At 68.1% G+C, this 20145-nt stretch overlaps 1 protein-coding gene across 3 annotated transcripts; it reads right to left on the bottom strand.

The window, feature by feature from the left end:
- Positions 1-297: 297 nt before the first annotated feature.
- Positions 298-19671, bottom strand: LOC101933168 (basic proline-rich protein-like). Of its 3 annotated transcripts, none has more exons than XM_065598480.1 (15): positions 19221-19671; positions 11969-12021; positions 10594-10706; positions 8568-8642; positions 7374-7511; positions 6994-7071; positions 5211-5362; positions 5012-5066; positions 4584-4658; positions 3997-4117; positions 3056-3731; positions 2064-3013; positions 1355-1512; positions 868-925; positions 298-660 (listed from the first exon to the last, which is right to left on the bottom strand). In XM_065598480.1, the coding sequence occupies exons 1-15, from the start codon at positions 19304-19306 to the stop codon at positions 566-568; spliced, it is 2883 nt and encodes a 960-aa protein (XP_065454552.1). In that variant the 5' UTR covers positions 19307-19671; the 3' UTR covers positions 298-565. The 3 variants fall into 3 exon arrangements, with proteins under 3 accessions (XP_065454552.1, XP_065454554.1, XP_065454553.1); XM_065598482.1 differs by having other exon boundaries at positions 2064-2961; positions 3238-3731; positions 19221-19669; XM_065598481.1 differs by lacking the exon at positions 868-925.
- Positions 19672-20145: the final 474 nt, after the last annotated feature.

Genomic DNA, 20145 nt, shown 5'->3' with positions numbered 1-20145 from the left:
TGTTGAGGGTGGGGCACTCAGCACCCCGCAGCCTCCAGCCACCAACCCGGGTACTGGGCCCCCCGTGCCTCGCCCCCGGCGCACACACCCATCCCCCTGCTCTGGCGAGAATGGACATGTGGGGGGGCTGCTGGGGGCTCAGGGGCAAGCGGTGTCCCCAGCAGGAGGGCTGGGCCATGCCCACCGTGACTTGCTGATGAACTGGGGTGGCTCAGTGACCTTGGGCCTCATGGTGGGGATGAGGCCAGGCACCCCACCCCCACGGGCAGGGTGAGGGGCAGAGAAGCCAGACTCGCGGCCAGTTCCCACAGCTCCTTTATTAGGCCTTGGAGGCCACCGCCCAGGTTGCAGGGTAACATGGTGGGTTGGGGGCTCACCCAGCGAGCAGAGACTGGGGCGCTGGGGGTTCAGAGCGCAGGGGTTGGGCCCACAGGCACCTCCAGAGTGTGTGTGGGGGGAATTGCTGGTTCTTAGAAGGGCCCGGGGGGGGGGCAATCTGAGCAGCCCCCCGGCGAGTCGCAGTCATACAGCCGCGCCCACGCTGGGGTCCAGCAGCCCCTGCTGTCTACGCAGTGTGGGGGGAGGGGCCCTCGACGGCCTCCCCCCCCTCCAGCGCCGCCTGCCTGGTGCCGCCTTGCAGAGAGACCCAGGCTGTCCCCCCTGCGGAGAGACAAGCACCTCAGCTTACAGGAACCACTGCTGGGGAGTCGCCCCCTCCCCCCCCCCCCCCCCCCCGCTGTAGGGCATCCCGTCCAGGCCGCCCCTTCCCCCACCAACCCCGTTTCCGGGGAATCCCAGCCAGGGCAGCCCCATCCCCGCTCCCTGGGGGAGGCCCGAAGTGGGGGTGGCACAGGGCAGCCGCGGTACCTGCTGGGGGATCCCACGCCGCTTGCAGCTGGACCTTGGCACTGCCGCTCAGGGCGTCCTGCGGGACGAGAGGGGCACTGAGGGGGGGCAGGGCGCTCCCACTGGCCCCCCATGGGGCAGATACTCTGGCCTCCAGGGCATGAGCAGCCTGGGGCAGGTCGGGGGGGGGGGGCTGCAATGGGGCCACCTGCCCATGGGGGCCTGCAGAGGGAGCCTGAGCTGATGCCACATGGGAACTACTGCCATGGGCCTCAATCGGAGCCGGTTCTCCCCCCGCCCGATCCAGCCACTCCTCTGCCCTGGGGCAGATCAGAGCCAGCGCCCCCTAGAGGGGAAAGACCCTATGTCCCATTCCCCACCCCCCTACCCAGCCAGCCCCCAGCCCTCGGGCAGAGTGGAGTTGGCGCCTCCTGGAGGGGATGGACCCCGTGTCCTGAACTTGCCAGCCCCTGACATTAAAGTTCCTTATAGGTTTTGGCTCCGTTACCGTCTCTCCTGGCTCCGGCTCCAGCTCCCTGAGCTCCGGCCACCTCCCGGCCTCCTGCCCTGCTATGCCGTTGTGTCCTGACTCCGGGAGGAGCTCGGCCAGGCTGGCCTCTGGCGCCAGGAGGGGCCCGTGGGAGGGCTCCAGCGGTGCCTCTCCACCTACAGGGAGACGGGTGAGGGCTGAGCGCCTGGCACTCACTCTGCGGGATGCCAAACTGGCTGCTGGGCTCCGTCAGGCACCACGCTCTGCCAGCCAGGCTGATGGCAATAATCCCGCCGCCTCTCCCCAGAGCAGAACGCCCCCGAGTGACAGCCCGGCCAAGCAGCATTGCATGGTCCCCTCCCCGGGGGTTTGCTGCTGGGGGGCCGTGCCGAGCAGTGGGGACAGAGCCCCCAAGGGGTTTCCTGCTGGGGGCTGTGCCGAGGGATGGGACAGACCCGCTGGGAGGTTTGCTGCTGGGGGCTGTGATGGGGGGGGGGCAGACCTGCTGGGGGCTGTGCCAAGGGGGGGACAGACCCACTGGGAGGTTTCCTGCTGGGGGCTGTGATGGGGGGGGCAGACCTGCTGGGGGCTGTGCCAAGGGGGGGACAGACCCGCTGGGAGGTTTCCTGCTGGGGGGGCAGACCCGCCGGCCCAGGTGACCCCAGTGCTGGCTCAGCCTGGCAGCTCCCTGTGTGTGCGACGGCACCGTTCTGCCCCGAACACCCACCTGTCATGGGGTCCTCGCCAGGCCTGGGGGCTGCAGCCGTGGAGGGGCCGGGATGCCAGAGCCACAGGGGCGCGGACTGAGGCAGAGGTTCCAGGGAGCAGGACCCTGCGCTGGAGAGAACTGGGCAGCTTTGAGCTGGCTCCCCCCCAGCCAGTGATGGGTTAGTGGGGTCAGCAAGGGCCCCAATCGGCACATCTGGGACACTGCCATGGGGCCCCTCAGAGGGCACCAGCTCTGCCAGCAGGGAGCTCTCAGAGGGGCCCTGGAGTGATCTGGGAGCTATGCAAGGGGCATCCTCCTCCGTCAGCAGAAATGTAGCTGGAGGCTGGCTCAGAGACACTGGGGCAGGGGGTAGAGAGAGAAGAGGTGAAGAGTCAGCTCGTGGGGGGCTGGCAGGGGGTGGAGACCCAGCTCTGGGAGGGCTGGCAGGGGATGGAGATCTGGCTCTGGGAAGGGGTGGGGGGCTGGCAGGGCGTGGAGACCCAACTCTGGGTGGGCTGGCAGGGGATGGAGATCTGGCAGGGGGTGGAGACCCAGCTCTGGGAGGGCTGGCAGGGGATGGAGATCTGGCTCTGGGACGGGGTGGGGGGCTGGCAGAGGATGGAGATCTGGCTCTGGGAGGGGGTGGGGGGCTGGCAGGGGCTGGAGACCCGGCTCTGGGAGGGCTGACAGGGGATGGAGATCTGGCTCTGGGAGGGGGTGGGGGGCTGGCAGGGGGTGGAGACCCAGCTCTGGGAGAACTGACAGGGGATGGAGATCTGGCTCTGGGAGGGGGTGGGGGGCTGGCAGTGGGTGGAGTCCCGGCTCTGGGAGGGGGTGGGGGGCTGGCAGGAGGTGGAGACCCGGCTCTGGGAGAACTGACAGGGGATGGAGATCTGGCTCTGGGAGGGGGTGGGGGGCTGGCAGGGGGTGGAGACCCGGCTCTGGGAGAACTGACAGGGGATGGAGATCTGGCTCTGGGAGGGGGTGGGAGGCTGGCAGGGGCTGGAGACCCGGCTCTGGGAGGGGGTGGGGGGCTGGCAGGGGGTGGAGACCCAGCTCTGGGAGAACTGACAGGGGATGGAGATCTGGCTCTGGGAAGGGGTGGGGGGCTGGCAGGGGGTGGAGTCCCGGCTCTGGGAAGGGGTGGGGGGCTGGCAGGGGGTGGAGTCCCGGCTCTGGGAGGGGGTGGGAGGCTGGCAGGGGGTGGAGACCCAGCTCTGGCATGGTGAGCAGGGGCTGGAGACCTGGGTTCAGCCAGGCTGATGGGAGGCAGAGTCATGGTTCCATCTGGGCTGATGTGGAACAAATCTTTGGTCCTGGGATGAATAGCTGGGGGCAGGAGCCCTGTCCCGTGCGGGCTGGTGGGGGACGAGGGTTTGGCCCCGTGCAGGCTGGTGGGGGGCAGGGGTTTGGCCCCAGGCAGGCTGATGGGGGGCAGGGGCCCTGTCCGGCATGGGCTGGTGGGGGACGGGGGTTTGGCCCCAGGCGGACTGATGGGGGGCAGGGGTGTGGGTCTGCGTGGACTGGCGGGAAGGGCAGTCCTGCTGGAGCTGGACTCAGAGGGGCGAGGGCTGGAGGGGGCCGGGAGGAAGTCCCCTGGCGAAGCGGGGGGCTCTGGCCGGCGGAAGATGTAGGCAGACTCCGTCAGGCTGCGCTGGTAACGCAGGTAGGGCCTGTGGGGTGCTCCTGGGGGGAAAGCACAGAGGACACTGTCAGTCAGTAGCTGCTTCCGCTGCCCCTCCCGCACCATCACCCACCACTGCCATGCAGCCACCTCTGGGGGCAACACGGCAGCTGCTTAACCCATAGGCCCCTAATCGCTCCCTCATGCCCCCAGCAAATGGCAGGCTCGGGTTGCAGGCGGCAGCACCAGCCTGGTTGAGGGCTCCCAGCCAGGCAGCATTTTGGGACAGGAAGTGAAGCCGAATCCCGCGCCGGGGCTGACACTCACCTGGCCTGACCCCCAGGGGCGAGGGGGGCGACTGGGCACCCGAAGTGGAGCTGGAGCGTTCCCGCTGCCTGAAGAACTCCCGGGGGTTCTGTGAGCGCTGGGAGACCAGCGTGGCCGCCTCCTGCAATGCACAGAGAGTGAGGGGGGCCCCGAGGGGCCGGGCAGGGGGCTCTGCATCCCAGCCTGAGTGGAGAGGAGGGTAGGACGGGCCCAGCCCAGCAGGGGGCATCCCGGCCGGGCGGGGGGCAGGAGGCTAGGATGGGCCCAGCCCAGCAGGGGGGTGTCCCGGCCGGGCGGGGGGCAGGAGGCTAGGATGGGCCCAGCCCAGCAGGGGGCATCCCGGCCGGGCGGGGGGCAGGAGGCTAGGATGGGCCCAGCCCAGCAGGGGGGCGTCCTGGCCGGGCAGGGGGGCAGGGGGTAGGAGGCTAGGACGGGCCCAGCCCAGCAGGGGGGCGTCCCGGCGGGCAGGGGGCAGGAGGCTAGGACGGGCCCGGCCCAGCGGGGGGCGTCCCGGCCGGGCGGGGGGCAGGAGGCTAGGACGGGCCCAGCCCAGCGGGGGGTGCTCTCTCTAGGCTCCCCCCACTTACCACAGCCTTCTCGATGGACTCGCTGCGCCGGAACCGGTCCCGCATGGCCTCCTCGTGCTCCCGCTGCTGCTGCTCCTGGGCCGGGATGGAGGAGAGACCCTCAAGAGCTGGGGCAGCTCGAGGGGGCTGGGCCCCCATGTCCTCTCCCCCCAAGCTCCTTGCCCGCTGCCTGCCTTGGTTCATACTCCTTCCTGGGGGCCGGATCCCCCCGTCCTGCCGTCTCCCAGCCACGACGCACTGTGCCACCTCCTGCGCCTCCGTACTCAGCCTGTGCCCACCCCAGCTCCGGCGCTGCCCCCAGCCCCTCTCAGTGTCTGCCTGGCAGCCCCCAGCCCTTCTGTGGGAGGAGGCTCCCCTGCTCGGCCCCAGCCCAGTGCTGGCTGCCGGCTCCCTGACGTAGGGGCAGGGCGGGTGCTGCTTCCACTCACCCATCGGGCTTTCTCCTTCCTCCGCTCCTCGGCCTCCAGCCGGGCCTGCTCCTTCCTGCAGAGAGAGCCAGGGACCCCGGGTCAGCCTAGGAGCTCGTGAGCCCCGGCTGGGCCCAGGTGCAGGGCTCCCAGGCAGGTCTGCGGGAGGGGGTGGGGGCGCCAGGCCTGGCAGCCCCATGGCACAGGCTGGGGGACTCACCTCTGCTCCTCGATCAGCCTCTCTTTCTCCTTGAACTTGCGCTCTCGCTCAGCCGCCTCTCTCTTCTCCTCCTCCATGCGCTCGCGTTCCCAGCGCTTGCGCTCCTCCAGCAGCCGCCGGCGCTCCTCCTCCTTCCGCTGCTCCTCTTCCCTCTGGGCACAGCACAGGGCGCTGGGGACCTCAAACAGCCTCCAGCACCGAGGCCAGGTGCAGAGCTCCCCCCAACACCCTGGCCTGGCTCAGCCCCCCTGCCCAGACACTGCCCCCCCCTTCTGCGTTTCCAACCAGCCCTGCTCCCAAAGCAGGGGCCTGAGGCGTCTCCCCAAGGGCAGTACTGCGGGGACGCACCAGGGGGCGGCATATACAGCAGCTTCATGGGGCCACATTGCCCCAGAGAACCTGCCTGAGACCCCCCTTCACTGAAACCTTTGGGGGACTCAAGGGGGCAGGGCAGGATCGGAGCCCAGAACCCCGCAGTGATCAGGCTGAGGCTGGGAACCCAGAGCCCGGCCCCGGGAGCAAGGAGCACAGATGGATTCCTCCAGAGGCTCTCGAACCGTGGTGGTGGTGGTGGTCCACGAGCTCCATTCAGATGGCCCGCGGAGAGTTCCCTCTAAGGTGCGTGCCTGGGCGGCTGCACACGAGAGAATTACGGGCCACCCACCACATGTAAGGTGAGGTGGTGGCCTTGGGGGGAATGGGGGTAGCTGGTAGGGGGCAGTGGGGTGAGGTGGGGGAAATAGGAGGTAGGTAGGGGGAATTTGGGACGTGCAGGGCTGCGGCGGCCAGAGAAAGAACCCCCTCCTTCCCAGCCCAGCTCGGGGGGTGCCACGGTGGGGGAAAGAGGGAGAGACCCCCCTCCTTCCCAGCCCAGCTCGGGGGTTGCCGAGACTACGGATATTAAGATATGAGTTGTGGGCTTTTATCTGTAGAACAAAAAAAGTTAATTATTATTAAGTTTTTTTTAATATAGCACTTTTATCCAAAGCGCTTTCCAATAGTTAGCTAACGGTACAAACAACATTTGGAAAGATCATTAAATGACCCACCGAGACCCTCAGCGATTTTCAAGTGATCCGTGAAAAACTAAGTTTGAGAACCACTGGACCACTCATTCAGCATTCCCGCAGCTCCTGATGAAACCTCCCCTGGCTGCTCCAGGGGGCGCTGTGGGGAGCAGGGCAGGAGCCCTGGCTGTGGGGGGAGCGCCGGGCTAGTCCAGCAGGAGGCGCTGTGGGGAGCGGGGCAGGAGCCCTGGCTGTGGGGGGGGCGCCGGGCTAGTCCAGCAGGGGGCGCTGTGGGGAGCGGGGCAGGAGCCCTGGCTGTGGGGGGAGCGCCGGGTAGTCCAGCAGGGGGCGCTGTGGGGAGCGGGGCAGGAGCCCTGGCTGTGGGGGGGGCGCCGGGCTAGTCCAGCAGGGGGCGCTGTGGGGAGCGGGGCAGGAGCCCTGGCTATGGGGGGAGCGCCGGGCTAGTCCAGCAGGGGGCGCTGTGGGGAGCGGGGCAGGAGCCCTGGCTGTGGGGGGAGCGCCGGGTAGTCCAGCAGGGGGCGCTGTGGGGAGCGGGGCAGGAGCCCTGGCTGTGGGGGGGGCGCCGGGCTAGTCCAGCAGGGGGCGCTGTGGGGAGCGGGGCAGGAGCCCTGGCTGTGGGGGGAGCGCCGGGCTAGTCCAGCAGGGGGCGCTGTGGGGAGCGGGGCAGGAGCCCTGGCTGTGGGGGCAGTGCCCGGCTGCAGAGGTGTGGGGCAGGGCCTGGGGTAGGGTCTCTTGGGACTGCGCTGTCTGCTCACCTCGGCCTGCGCCCAGAACGAATCCCGTTTGGTCCTGCGGATCTCCAGGGCGGGGTTCGTTTTCCTGTAGTTGGTGCCCTGCGGGGAGAGGCAAAAATGGGTCCAAGGGGGGCTCAGAGCAGCCCCCTCCCAGGGACATCTCCATCCCTGTGCTGGGCCATGGCGGCTCAGTGAGGGGGAGGGTCCCAGGGCCCTGCAGGCGGCGTCACCCCCCCCCCCTTGCCCCGGCCGGGCTCCCGTCTGCAGGGAGCAAGCGCCAACACAGCCCAGGGGAAACCCCAACAGCCCCTCCCTGCACGCACCCCACAGCATCTGTCCGTCTGGCCCCAATCCCTGCACTTTCCCTCATCCCCTGCCCCCCGCCTGCCCCCCCCACTCACCACCAGTTCCTCAGAGCCGCTGGCTGGTGCTCGCCTGGAGGCGCTGCCCCCTGCTGGCGCGAGCCGGGACAGCACGCGGTGCAGCCCCTCCTGCGTCACCTCCTCGGGGCGGCGGGCACTCAGCACCAGGCTGGCCTCCTGCACGAGGGAGGGGAGGACAGCGTCAGCCTCTGCTCACCCAGGCCTGGGATACGGGGAGCCCCCCAAGGGGAACCCAGCACACAGCCTGGGAGAGGGGAAGGCGGCTCTCCCGGCCCAGGCCCTGGATGCAGCCTGCTCCATGCCCAGCTCCGGCCCGTGCCCCCCAGCGGGGCGGGCCGCTGGCTGGCTGGTTTGCAGCCTGTCTCTGGCCGATTCCTGCCCATCCCCCCAGCCCTGGCTCCATTCCCGGCTATTTATAGGTTCTTGGGCTCCAGATGGTTGAGACCGTTTCCCCCTGGCTGCCGGGGCCAGGCCGTGCAGGGGGCTGGGTGCCCGGGCTGGGGGAGGATGGGACAGACAGGGCCACTCACCGGGGGGGGGGGGGGGGCCTTGGGGGGGGCGGAGCACCCAGGCACCGAGCTAAGGCTCCAGCGCTGGGAACGGGAGAGACACAAACAACAGATGGGGCGAAGGGGGCTGGAGAGGGGTCCCAGCTGCTCCCCCACCCCCTTCCTGCCCGGGGAAAGCCCCCCAGCTCGGGGGCCGGGGAGCCGGGCCAGGGCCAGGGGGAATCGCAGCGGAGGCTGGGAACGGCAGCGCCTGAGTCGGCAGCGCCGGGAATGTGCTGAGCAAAGCGTCCAAAGGCCAGGGCTGCCCAGGGCAGGGGTCCCAGCTGGGGGGGGGGGGGGGGGGCAGGGAGTGAGTCTGACGGAAACGAAGCCAAACACCAGGGCCGTGGCTGGGAGAGTGGGGGGGGAGCAGCGGGACAGCCACACCCCGGCGCTGAAACGGAGAAAAAGGCTGGACACACCCCACCCCCACAACGCCCCCAACTGGGAGAGGCCGGAGCTGGAGTGGCCAGGAGCCCCCCAACCAGCGCTCCTGCACCGCTCCCCACAGCGCTCCCTGCTGGGACAGGCTGGGACTGGAGTAGCCCAGAGCTCCCCCCAGCCAGCTCCTGCACTGCCCCCCACAGCGCCCCTTTCAGACAGTCTCTGACCCCAGGCTCTCAATGCCCAAAGTTCCCTGTGGTGCCCCCGCCAGGCAGCTCACCTTGAAGAAGGCCTTGATGGCAGGCAGATGCCCCGCACAGGTCTGTCTGTAGGACTCCGGCACCTTCTCCCCCACCTGGGCACCAAACAGACATCAGGTCAGCCGGGCAGCCAGTGCCAGCGCTGGGCCCCAGACCAGCTCACTCCACCCCCTGCCTCCATGGCTGGCTGCCGTGCGCTCCCCCTGCAGCCCCCGGAGAAGGGGCCCCCCAGGAGAGACCCGGCTCCCCCTCCTCTCTGTGGATACAGAATTTCACTGAGCTCGGCAGGCGGTCCTGCATTCATCGCCAGGGCTGGGGCTCCCCTGCGGGGCGTTGTCTGTTCCCTTCCTCAGTTTCCCTCCATCCCCTCAGTTGTCCAAGTGCCCATTTTCCCCCTGTCCCCCTGCAGACCCGTACATCCCCTTGGTTGTCACTCGGTCCCCTTAATCTAGGCCCCAACTGAGCCCACCCCCGCTCTGAGCACCCCGCAGCGTGCGATTGTCTCCGGGGTGCTGCCTGAGCCGGAGAGCGCAGGGTCTGTCTGGACCAAGAGGGATGCCCCCTGCTCCAGATGGCGGGGCCCTGCTGCCCAGAACCACAGCCCCCGGGACGGTATCGATTCGCTGGGGGGCTCCCCCAGGCAGGAGATTCGCCGCCAGACTCTGCTCAGACAGCCCCAGGGCTGGGGGTGGGGGAACTGGCAGCCGGCCCTCAATGAGCCAGAGCTCTCGGAACTGGGGAGTCAGGTGTCAGGGGCAAGAAAGCACCCCGATCTGCTGAGAGCCAAAGCTGCACCGCACAGCCAGGGCTCCCGCCCCCACTCCCCACAGCTGGGTGAGGCCGGGGCTGAGTAGTGGAAGTGGGGGTGCTCAGTGCTTGCTGGCCCTCAGGGGGGCTGCAGCTGCGTTGTGCAGAGCGGAGAACGGGAGAACGGCCTGCGCCCCGGGCGGGGGCCATGTCAGGAACTCGAGTGCAGCCTGTGCCAGGGCACGTGGGGCACACGTAGCTCCCTGCCCCTGGGGCTGCACACGTGGGGGGTGGAGCTGCACACACCCAGAAGCCTGCAGGGGGGGTACACAGCCCAGACCAACCCCCCCCCCCCCCCCCGTCGGATGCCAGGGGGCTGGGGGAGACAAGGAGCATCTTAGGGCCCCATATGTGACCCCCCTGCTGCCCCCGAACCCCTCCTGCTACCCGCCCATCCACTGAGTGCCCCCACCCTGCGCCCCCCCAACCGCGCCCCCCTCGCCCCGCCCCAGTGAGCGGGAATGAGAAGCAGTTGTGGCTGCTGGGCCATGCCAGCGAGTGAGTCAGCGGGTGGGAGGCCCCACGGCACTTGGTGAGGAGCCTGGGACCAGGCCGCACCAGCCATCTGTGATCCCCAGACAGGCACCAGCCCCCCAACCAGGGACCCAGCCCCCCAACCAGCCCCGGAACCCTGAACCAGAGACCCAGCCGCCCAACCAGCCCCAGCCCCCCAAACCAGGGACCCAGCCCCCCAACCAGCCCCGGAACCCTGAACCAGGGACCCAGCCCCCCAACCAGCCCCAGCCCCCCAACCAGGGACCCAGCCCCCCAACCAGCCCCGGAACCCCCAACCAGGGACCCAGCCCCCAAACCAGGGACCCAGCCCCCCAACCAGCCCCGGAACCCTGAACCAGAGACCCAGCCGCCCAACCAGCCCCAGCCCCCCAAACCAGGGACCCAGCCCCCCAAACCAGCCCTGGAACCCCCAACCAGGGACCCAGCCCCCCAAACCAGGGACCCAGCCCCCCAACCAGCCCCAGAACCCCCAACCAGGGACCCAGCCCCCCAAACCAGGGACCCAGCCCCCAACCAGCCCCAGAACCCCCAACCAGCCCCAGCCCCCCAAACCAGGGACCCAGCCCCCCAACCAGCCCCAGAACCCCCAACCAGGGACCCAGAAAAATTCAGGTGGGTGCTCATGGCATTAAGGGCGCTATAAGCACCCCCAGTAAGTCTGACCCCCGGCAGAGGGCAAAGGGACCCTCCAGGCCCACCCTGCCTGCAGGCCGCGACTCTCACCCAGTTGATGAGGATGATGCGGGGCTGCCCGGAGCTGGGGTCCTGGACGCGGCAGAGGCCGTACATGATGCTGCTACTGGAGAACTTCCCGGCCAGCTCGTCTACCCCGCCGGCTGCAATAAGACAGGGGGTTGGGGGGGGATCAGCAGGGCCCAGCCACCCACAGTGCTCCAGGGGACACTGGGGCAGACCCCCACTGCTGGCTGCCCCCACTCCCTGTCTGGGGGAGGGGCACTGGGGCAGCTTCCCTACGCATCCTTACCCCCACCCCCCACACAGGGGGCAGCTCCTTAGCCTGCCCCATGGAGAGAGGCCAGGGTGGTAGGAGAGATCAGGGAACGGCAGCTGGGTTAGCTGGAGAGAGGTGCTGGGTGCGCTGTGCTGCAGGGAGCGGATCATGGATCAGCAGGGGGCGCTCTCCCCAGCAGTCGATGCTGCACTGGGGGTGCTGTGCTGCAGGGAGTGGGCAGGGGGCAGCAGGGGGCGCTCTCCCCGGCAGTCGATGCTGCACTACGGGGCACTGGGCTGCAGGGAGCAGGGTGGGGGGCAGCAGGGGGCGCTCTCCCTGGCAGTCGATGATGCACTAGGGGGCACTGGGCCGCAGGGAGCAAGGCGGGGGGCAGCAGGGGGCGCTCTCCCCGGCAGTCGGTGCTGCACTAGGGGGCACCGGGCCGCAGGGAGCAGGGTGGGGGCAGCAGGGGGCGCTCTCCCCGGCAGTTGGTCCTGCACTAGGGGGCACTGGGCCGCAGGGAGCAAGGCGGGGGCAGCAGGGGGCGCTCTCCCTGGCAGTCGATGATGCACTAGGGGGCACTGGGCCACAGGGAGCAAGGCGGGGGCAGCAGGGGGCGCTCTCCCTGGCAGTCGATGATGCACTAGGGGGCACTGGGCCACAGGGAGCAAGGCGGGGGCAGCAGGGGGCGCTCTCCCTGGCAGTCGATGATGCACTAGGGGGCACTGGGCCACAGGGAGCAAGGCGGGGGCAGCAGGGGGCGCTCTCCCTGGCAGTTGGTCCTGCACTAGGGGGTGCTGTGCCGCAGGGAGTGGGCAGGGGCTCTCCCCTGGCAGTCAGGGCTGACCCCATTTGGCCCCAGGGGGCACTGTGCCGAGGTGAGCTGTGACAGCGAGGCCGAGGTCTGTGATTATTGACGAATCTCTCCTGCGTCTGGGTGCAGTCCCGGCCTGGGGGGCGCCGGCAGGTCTCTCCAGCCCCTCGACAGTCTCAGCGGGAGGCCGGCCCATGCTGCCGGGGGGCGTTAGAGAGCTGCCAGGTGGCAGCGCCAGGGGACAGCTCCTTAGCTGTGGCAGCAGCTGTGGATTCCTGTGGGGCAGGCGGCTGGGAGAGGGGCTGTGGATCCAGCGCCCCGGCACCTCTTACCTCCCGAGTCCAGGAGTTTCAGCTCATTGTGCTTCCCATACGCAAAGATGGCCCTGGAGTGGGGCAGAAAGGGAGGTCAGATGGGGGGAGGGGGATACTGGGGCAACCAATCTTCTTCCCACCACCCCCAGCTCAAACACCTGTTCCCCCAGCCCAGCAACCCCCTCCACAGTATAAACAGCCCATTATACTGACAGCCCGAGCCCTGCAATTGGACCCAGAGTCTGGCAGGACAGGGACAGTGACCCCAGGCCTATGACAGGCTCCCTTTAGGGCACTTCTGCAGAAAAGGACCTAGGGGTCACCGTGGACGAGAAGCTGGATATGAGTCAACAGTGTGCCCTCGTTGCCAAGAAGGCTAACGGCATTTTGGGCTGTATAAGTAGGGGCATTGCCAGCAGATCGAGGAACGTGATCGTTCCCCTTTATTCGACATTGGTGAGGCCTCATCTGGAGTACTGTGTCCAGTTTTGGGCCCCACACTACAAGAAGGATGTGGAGAAATTGGAAAGAGTCCAGCGGAGGGCAACAAAAATGATTAGGGGTCTGGAGCACATGACTTATGAGGAGAGGCTGAGGGAAGTGGGATTGTTTAGTCTGCAGAAGAGAAGAATGAGGGGGGATTTGATAGCTGCTTTCAACTACCTGAAGTGGGGTTCCAAAGAGGATGGATCTAGACTGTTCTCAGTGGTACCAGATGATAGAACAAGAAGCAATGGTCTCAAGTTGCAGTGGGGGAGGTCCAGGTTGGATATTAGGAAACACTATTTCACTAGGAGGGTGGTGAAGCACTGGAATGGGTTACCTAGGGAGGTGGTGGAGTCTCCTTCCCTCGAGGTTTTTAAGGCCCGGCTTGACAAAGCCCTGGGTGGGATGATTTAGTTGGGGTTGGTCCTGCTTTGAGCAGGGGGTTGGACTAGATACCTCCTGAGGTCCCTTCCAACCCTGATAGTCTATGATCCAAGCCCACTCCTTAGCCTCCTGCCATGCCCAAGGCCCTAGCTGTCAGCTAGTAACCCCAGAGCACCCCCAGTCCAGCTCTGCCCTACAGGAGCTGCATGGGGCGTCTGTGTACCATATAGCCAGGGTTCTGCCACGCAGCGGCACACAACCAGCGCCACGCAGGGGGTGTATGGGACGGGGCGGATCTGACACGCAGCGGCACACGGCCAGCGCCACACAGGGGGTGTATGGGACGGGGTGGATCTGACATGCAGCGGCACACGACCAGCGCCACGCAGGGGGTGTATGGGACGGGGCGGATCTGACACGCAGCGGCACACGACCAGCGCCACGCAGGGGGGTGTATGGGACGGGGCGGATCTGACACGCAGCGGCACACGACCAGCGCCACGCAGGGGGGTGTATGGGACGGGGCGGATCTGACACGCAGCGGCACACGACCAGCGCCACGCAGGGGGTGTATGGGACGGGGCGGATCTGACACGCAGCGGCACACGGCCAGCGCCACGCAGGGGGTGTATGGGACGGGGCGGATCTGACACGCAGCGGCACACGGCCAGCGCCACGCAGGGGGTGTATGGGACGGGGCGGATCTGACACGCAGCGGCACACGGCCAGCGCCACGCAGGGGGTGTATGGGACGGGGCGGATCTGACACGCAGCGGCACACGACCAGCGCCACGCAGGGGGTGTATGGGACGGGGCGGATCTGACACGCAGCGGCACACGGCCAGCGCCACGCAGGGGGGTGTATGGAACGGGGCGGATCTGACACGCAGCGGCACACGACCCGCGCCACGCAGGGGGTGTATGGGACGGGGCGGATCTGACACGCAGCGGCACACGACCAGCGCCACGCAGGGGGTGTATGGGACGGGGCGGATCTGACACGCAGCGGCACACGACCCGCGCCACGCAGGGGGTGTATGGGACGGGGCGGATCTGACACGCAGCGGCACACGGCCAGCGCCACGCAGGGGGAGTATGGGACGGGGCGGATCTGACACGCAGCGGCACACGGCCAGCGCCACAAAGGGGGTGTATGGGACGGGGCGGATCTGACACGCAGCGGCACACGGCCAGCGCCACGCAGGGGGTGTATGGGACGGGGCGGATCTGACACGCAGCGGCACACGACCAGCGCCACGCAGGGGGTGTATGGGACGGGGCGGATCTGACACGCAGCGGCACACAACCAGCGCCACGCAGGGGGGTGTATGGGACGGGGCGGATCTGACACGCAGCGGCACACGACCAGCGCCACGCAGGGGGTGTATGGGACGGGGCGGATCTGACACGCAGCGGCACACGGCCAGCGCCACGCAGGGGGGTGTATGGGACGGGGCGGATCTGACACGCAGCGGCACACGGCCAGCGCCACAAAGGGGGTGTATGGGACGGGGCGGATCTGACACGCAGCGGCACACGGCCAGCGCCACGCAGGGGGTGTATGGGACGGGGCGGATCTGACACGCAGCGGCACACGACCAGCGCCACGCAGGGGGTGTATGGGACGGGGCGGATCTGACACGCAGCGGCACACAACCAGCGCCACGCAGGGGGGTGTATGGGACGGGGCGGATCTGACACGCAGCGGCACACGACCAGCGCCACGCAGGGGGTGTATGGGACGGGGCGGATCTGACACGCAGCGGCACACGACCAGCGCCACGCAGGGGGGTGTATGGGACGGGGCGGATCTGACACGCAGCGGCACACGGCCAGCGCCCCACAGATCTATTGCAATACAAAGAGTCTGAAGGGGGCTCAGGCAGGGCTACACGCTCCCCTCCCATCTCCTGTCCAGGGCTCTGGGGTAGATCCATCTCCCTGCTGTCTCCCTCCACCATATCCCGCCCTGCCTCGCTCCTCTGCATTCCCCCCCCGCCCGCTGCAGCTGTCCCTTAGCCCAGCCGGGTGGGGTGGGGTGGGGGGTGCCTGCCCTCGGTTACCCGGCGTAGGCCAGTCACTGAACTGCCAGGCAGAGCCCTCCCGACGCCCGGTGCCAGCCCCTCCCCTGCACTGGCTGCTCCATCCCCAGCTGCTGGGGTCAAACTGCAAAGGTCTCCTGCGCCCCGAGTGCCCCGCCCCTGCACACCCGCCCCCCCCGCGCTCTCTGGCCCCAGCTCCGTGCCAGGACGGCCCCAGAGGAAGTGGCTTTCCTGCAGGAAGTCAGGCTGTTGAGACGCTGAGATAGGACAGCGGTTGGGGGGCGGGGGGCCAGGACCCAGCCTGGGCACCTGCTCTGCAGCCAGGGACAGCAGGGTCCTCTCCTACCCTGGTGACTTGGGCTCCATCATGGTACGTGCCACCTGCTCGGGGCCAGTGGGACAGGAAAGCACCAGCCCCTGCCCCACACACTTCACCCCCTAATCCCCCAGCTTCAGCTGCCCTGCCCCTGCCCAAAGAGCCCCAGGACACCTGCAGGCCCGGCCCCTCCTCCGGTCAGCCCCTCCCTCACCCCGCCTCTCCTCCAGTTAGCAGGTCAGCCCCTCCCGGATCCCAGACCCGGGCTCTCCTCCGCTCAGCCCCACCCTGGCTCAGTGCGTGCAGCCGGCAGCATCCGCTGCAGGACAATGGGGCTACAGGATCCGGCACAATGGCAGGAGGACCCCCCCGGGGCCCCCTGCCTGGCTCAGCGCAAAGGCCCACAAACATCCCCCAATGGGCAGCACTCCCACACTGATCCCCACCCCATCTCCCTGCCCCCACAGCGCCCCCTGCTGGGAGAGGTCTGCCTGGAGTAGCCGGGAGCCCCCCCCCATACCCAGCACTCCTGCCCCGCCCCCCATAGCGCCCCCTGCGAGGAGAGACCGGGGCTGGAGCAGCCGGGAGCACCCCCCCATACCCATCACTTCTGCCCTGCCCCCCACAGCACCCCCTGCGGGGAGAGACCGGGGCTGGAGTCACCGGGAGCACCCCTCCATACCCAGCACTCCTGCCCTGCCCCCCCATAGCGCCCCCTGCTGGGAGAGGCCGGGCTGCAGCAGCCGGGAGCGCCCCCCCATACCCAGCACTCCTGCCCCGCCCCCCACAGTGCCCCCTGCTGGGAGAGACCGGGGCTGGAGTCACCGGGAGCACCCCCCCATACCCAGCACTCCTGCCCCGCCCCCCATAGCGCCCCCTGCGAGGAGAGACCGGGGCTGGAGCAGCCGGGAGCACCCCCCCATACCCAGCACTCCTGCCCCGCCCCCCACAGCGCCCCCTGCTGGGAGAGGCTGGGCTGCAGCAGCAGGGAGCGCCCCCCCAGCTCTCTGGCCCTGTTCCCTACAATGCTGCCACGCCAAGACACGACATATTCAATTAATTTGCTCAGCTTCCGCTGCGGTGCATCTGAAGCGATCCTGAGGCCCAGCAAGGGGGACTCATGTGGGGGAGTCACGTACAGAAGCTGCCCTAGAGGCCAGTCCCCCTGTGCCGTGCCGGGACCCATCACGGTCCCTTTCAGTGTCTCTTGGCCAAGCCAGCCAGGCTGGGGCCTGGAGCCCGGCTGGGGCTAGACCAGAGAGACGCTGGCTCGGATCCTGGCTAATTGAATCCCTCTCTCGAGGGAGGCTGTCTCCCCAAGCCTTCCCCGACCCGCCTGCGCTCCCCCCAGCTCCCTTTGTCTCTGCGCGGCTCCAATTACCCGTACATGTGACAACACGCTCCGCTCCGAGCACACGCCGCTGCGGCGCTCCGGGAACATGCATGTGGCTCTGCGTGTTCATTTGAACACAGGCAGGCCTGGCACCCCAGAGACCTACAGGGGAGGGATCCTGCCCTGGTGAAAATCTGGAGCTGCTCTGGCTTCCCACAGCACGGCTGGGCCCCGCGCTGGGCATGGCTCACACAGACCCAGGCGCCTTGTTGCCCGGACGGGTGCCAGCCCCAGGGGAGGGCGTTGCACTGACAGTAAGAACGCCCCGGTGCCAGGGTGTAGGTGGCATCCCGCAGACCTAGCGGCGTCCAGGCAAACAGGCCTGAGCAGGAGCTGCTCCTGCCCTCGGGCAGACGTGCCAGCTTCCTTGGCATGGCTCCCACTGCCAGAGTCTGGGTGAGGGGCAGAGCAGTGCTGCCTATGCGCCTGGGGGGCAGGGGCAGGGAAGGTGGCTAAGACGGGAGATATGGTGATGGGGACTCAGCCACTTCCCCTGCTGCCCCCTCCCCCCCCCCGGCTCCTGCCTGCCACTTCCCCTTGCATTCCCACCTGGCTCGCACCCAGCGTCCCCACAGGGTGACGTCACCGCTCAGTTGCGCCCAAAGAGAAGCAGCCCAAGCCACAGAGCTGCATGTGGTTTCTGGAGGAAGCCCTGTTCCCGTCCCAGCACCGTGGGGAGGGAGGAGGGGCGCTGGGGGCGCAAGACTGGAGGGAGCCTGTCCTGCAGAGCCAAGACTGGGCCCAGCGTCAAAGGGCAAACCAGTGGGCTTGGGGGGCTTTCCTGCTGCCTTGTGCCGGGGACAGACAGCCTGGCCTGGGAGGGTGAGTTAATAGGGGGGCTTCCTTCCTGTCTTTGGGGCTAGTCTCCCCTGGAGAGCGTGGGGGCGCCGGGACGGCTGCTTGCCCCTAACGTCTATTTAACTGGTTGGAGGCCAGGCCCTTAGCCCCAGAGCCGCCTGTCCGCGAGGGAGCAAGATTGGGCATCGTGCTCCAGGCAGAAAACAGCATCACAACCCCCCGCACACTGGGTCTAACACCCCCCACATGCTCCAGGCAGAGACCACGTCTCCATGGGGCCAGAGGGGGCACCCCAGGGCCGTGCGATGGCCCCAGAGTCCTGGCTCAATCCTTACCCGGATAACTCGCTCAGCTCCCCTGAATCCCTCTGCTGGGACGCCCCCCCAGTCCCTGCCCTGTGGCGCTACTGGGCGCTTTGGGATCCTGCTGGGACAGGCCGGGGCTGGTGTAGCCGGGAGCCTCCCCTAGCCAGCGCTCCTGCCCCACCCCCCCACAGCGCCCCCTGCTGGGAGGGGGCAGAACTGTTGCTGTCGGAGGTCCATTCTCCTGTTCCTATGGCCTTCCCCAGAGCCGCTCCCTGGATTAGCAGAGCTCAGCAGCCCAGCTCCTGTCCTGCCAGTGGGTTAAGCGGCTTGGAAAACAAGTCCAAAATCCACGGTCATTTCATAACCAGGTCCTCCCATCTTCCCCTCCCCCGCTCACTAGCCCCCCCGAAACCCCAGCCGGTCACTCCGCAGAACTGCAACCTCGACATTTTCCACTTGCAGAAATCCCACTGTCCTGGGGGAGGGGAAATCGGTGCTGGGGGGGGGGGGGGGTGACTCCCTGTGGGAGGGCAGAGGCAGCTGGGAGGGGCGGGTTCAAGGCAGCCCAGCCTGGCAGCGCCTTGCTAGAGGTGCGGGTTCAAACAGGAATTGTTCGCTGGCAGTGAGACAACTGCTGCTTTTCCCAAACACCCCGCGGTCCAGCGAGCTTCCCAAGAGCGGGGGCTAGGAGGCAGGACTCCTGGGTTCCGTTCCCAGCTCTGTGGGGAGAGGAGTCCAGTGGTGGGGGGGGATTGAGAGGCAGGACACCTGGGTTCTGGCTCTGACACTAACTTGCTGTGTGACCTTGGGTAAGGCACTTGCCTGCTCCGTGCCTCAGTTTCCCCAGCTCCTGCTGCCCGTCGTGTGGGAACAGCGCACAGAATGCAGGCCCAGCGGCTCTGGGACTCCCTGGAGAAGAGCCAGGACCCCACAGGCCTGGGCTCACGGCAGTGCCAGTGACACCAACTTTGCCTTGAGGTTCCTGGTCTCGCAACCCCACTGGGGGAGGGGGGGGGCACCGCTAGTTCAGCGCGGAGCAAAGGGCTCCAGGAAAGTCTGTTCCGTCTCCCAAACCTTATCACACACCCGGACCACTGCGCCCCCCCACAGTGCCTCACCCCCTTCTCTGCCACTGTACAGGCTCCCGCCCCACTGCACAGCCCCCCACCCCATGGCACAGCCCCCGCCCCCCGGCACAGCCCCCCACCCCCACCCTTCTCTGCCACTGCCCATCCCATAGCCCCCCCACAGTGCCCCACCCCCTTCTCTGCCACTGTACAGCTCCCCGCCCCACTGCGCCCCCCTGCACAGCACCTCACGGCACAGCCCCCCGCCCCTCTGCACAGCCCCATCCCATAGCCCCCCCACAGTGCCCCACCCCCTTATTTGCCACTGTACAGACCCCCGCCCCTCTGCGCCCCCCTGCATAGCCCCCCACCCCATGGCACAGCCCCCCGCCCCACTGCGCCCCCCTGCACAGCCCCCCATCCCCACCCTTCTCTGCCACTGCCCCATCCCATCGCCCCCGGCCCGGCCCGGCGCTCACCAGTCGGCGGAGAGGCGCCGGCTCCCGATGTCCTCCCTGGCGGCCAGCAGCGCCAGGCGGTGCGTGTCCAGGTCCAGCCGGCTCATGGCTCAGCCCCGCTCCCCGCTCCCCGCTCGCTCTGCCGGGCCGGAAAGTTCCCGGCGAGGGAGCCCCGCGCCCGCCCCGCCTTGCCCGGCCCCGGTCCCAGCCCGCCGGGGAGGGAGGGACCCGGAGCCCTGCCCAGCTCCGGGAGGGCGGGAGAGAGAGGCCGGGCCGGGAGGCGCAAGGGTCGGGATGGGGCTGGGCGCGGAGGGGCGCCCCCGGGGGCAAGGGGGAGGCGCCGGAACAGACTGAGGGGCCCCGTGGGGCAGCACCCCGGCCCCACAGCCTGGCCGGGGGGGCTGGGAGCCTTAGCCAGGGGCTGGGAGCCGGGACTCCTGGGTTCTCTCCAGGCTCTGGGAGGGGAGTGGGAGCTGGTGGGTTAGAGGAGGGGGGGCTGGGAGCCGGGACTCCTGGGTTCTCTCCCTGGCTCTGGGAGGGGAGTGGGAGCTAGTGGTTAGAGCGGGGGGGGGGGGGCTGGGAGCCAGGATTCCTGAATTCTGTTCATGATGCAGTGAGTCCCTCCCTCTCTTTGTGCCTCAGTTTCCCCTTCTGCCCAGTGGGGATTCTGATCCATGCGCTCCCGTGAGACTCAGTCAGTTGGGGCTTGTCCACCCAATGGCGTTAGTTCAGAATAGCGGGTGCACTTTAAATTCACACTCTACTTAATCCAAATGAACTCTGAAGTGTAGACAAGTCCTTAATACCCATGCAGAGCTTGGAGCTGCCCAGCACAGGGGGCAGTCATCACCCAGCGTGTCCGTCTCTCTGTCCGATCCCACTGTGGCGAGCCCCCCTTTGTCTCCAGCTGAAAATCTGTGGCACAACCTGTTTATGTAGGGCCTGC

Source organism: Chrysemys picta, chromosome 5 (genome assembly GCF_011386835.1).
Source record: "Chrysemys picta bellii isolate R12L10 chromosome 5, ASM1138683v2, whole genome shotgun sequence".
NCBI classification, from domain to species: domain Eukaryota; kingdom Metazoa; phylum Chordata; order Testudines; family Emydidae; genus Chrysemys; species Chrysemys picta.
The sequence above is the reverse complement of the archived record's forward strand: the minus strand, read 5'-3'. Positions and strand labels throughout refer to the sequence as shown.

Coding starts and splice junctions, on each gene's coding strand:
- LOC101933168 (XM_065598480.1), bottom strand. CDS start 19,306: ATGAGCCGGCTGGACCTGGACACGCACCGCCTGGCGCTGCTGGCCGCC. Junction 3,732..3,996: donor GCCCCTGGGGGTCAGGCCAG/GTGAGTGTCAGC, acceptor CTTTCCCCCCAG/GAGCACCCCACAGGCCCTAC. Junction 926..1,354: donor AGCCGGAGCCAGGAGAGACG/GTAACGGAGCCA, acceptor CTCGTCCCGCAG/GACGCCCTGAGCGGCAGTGC.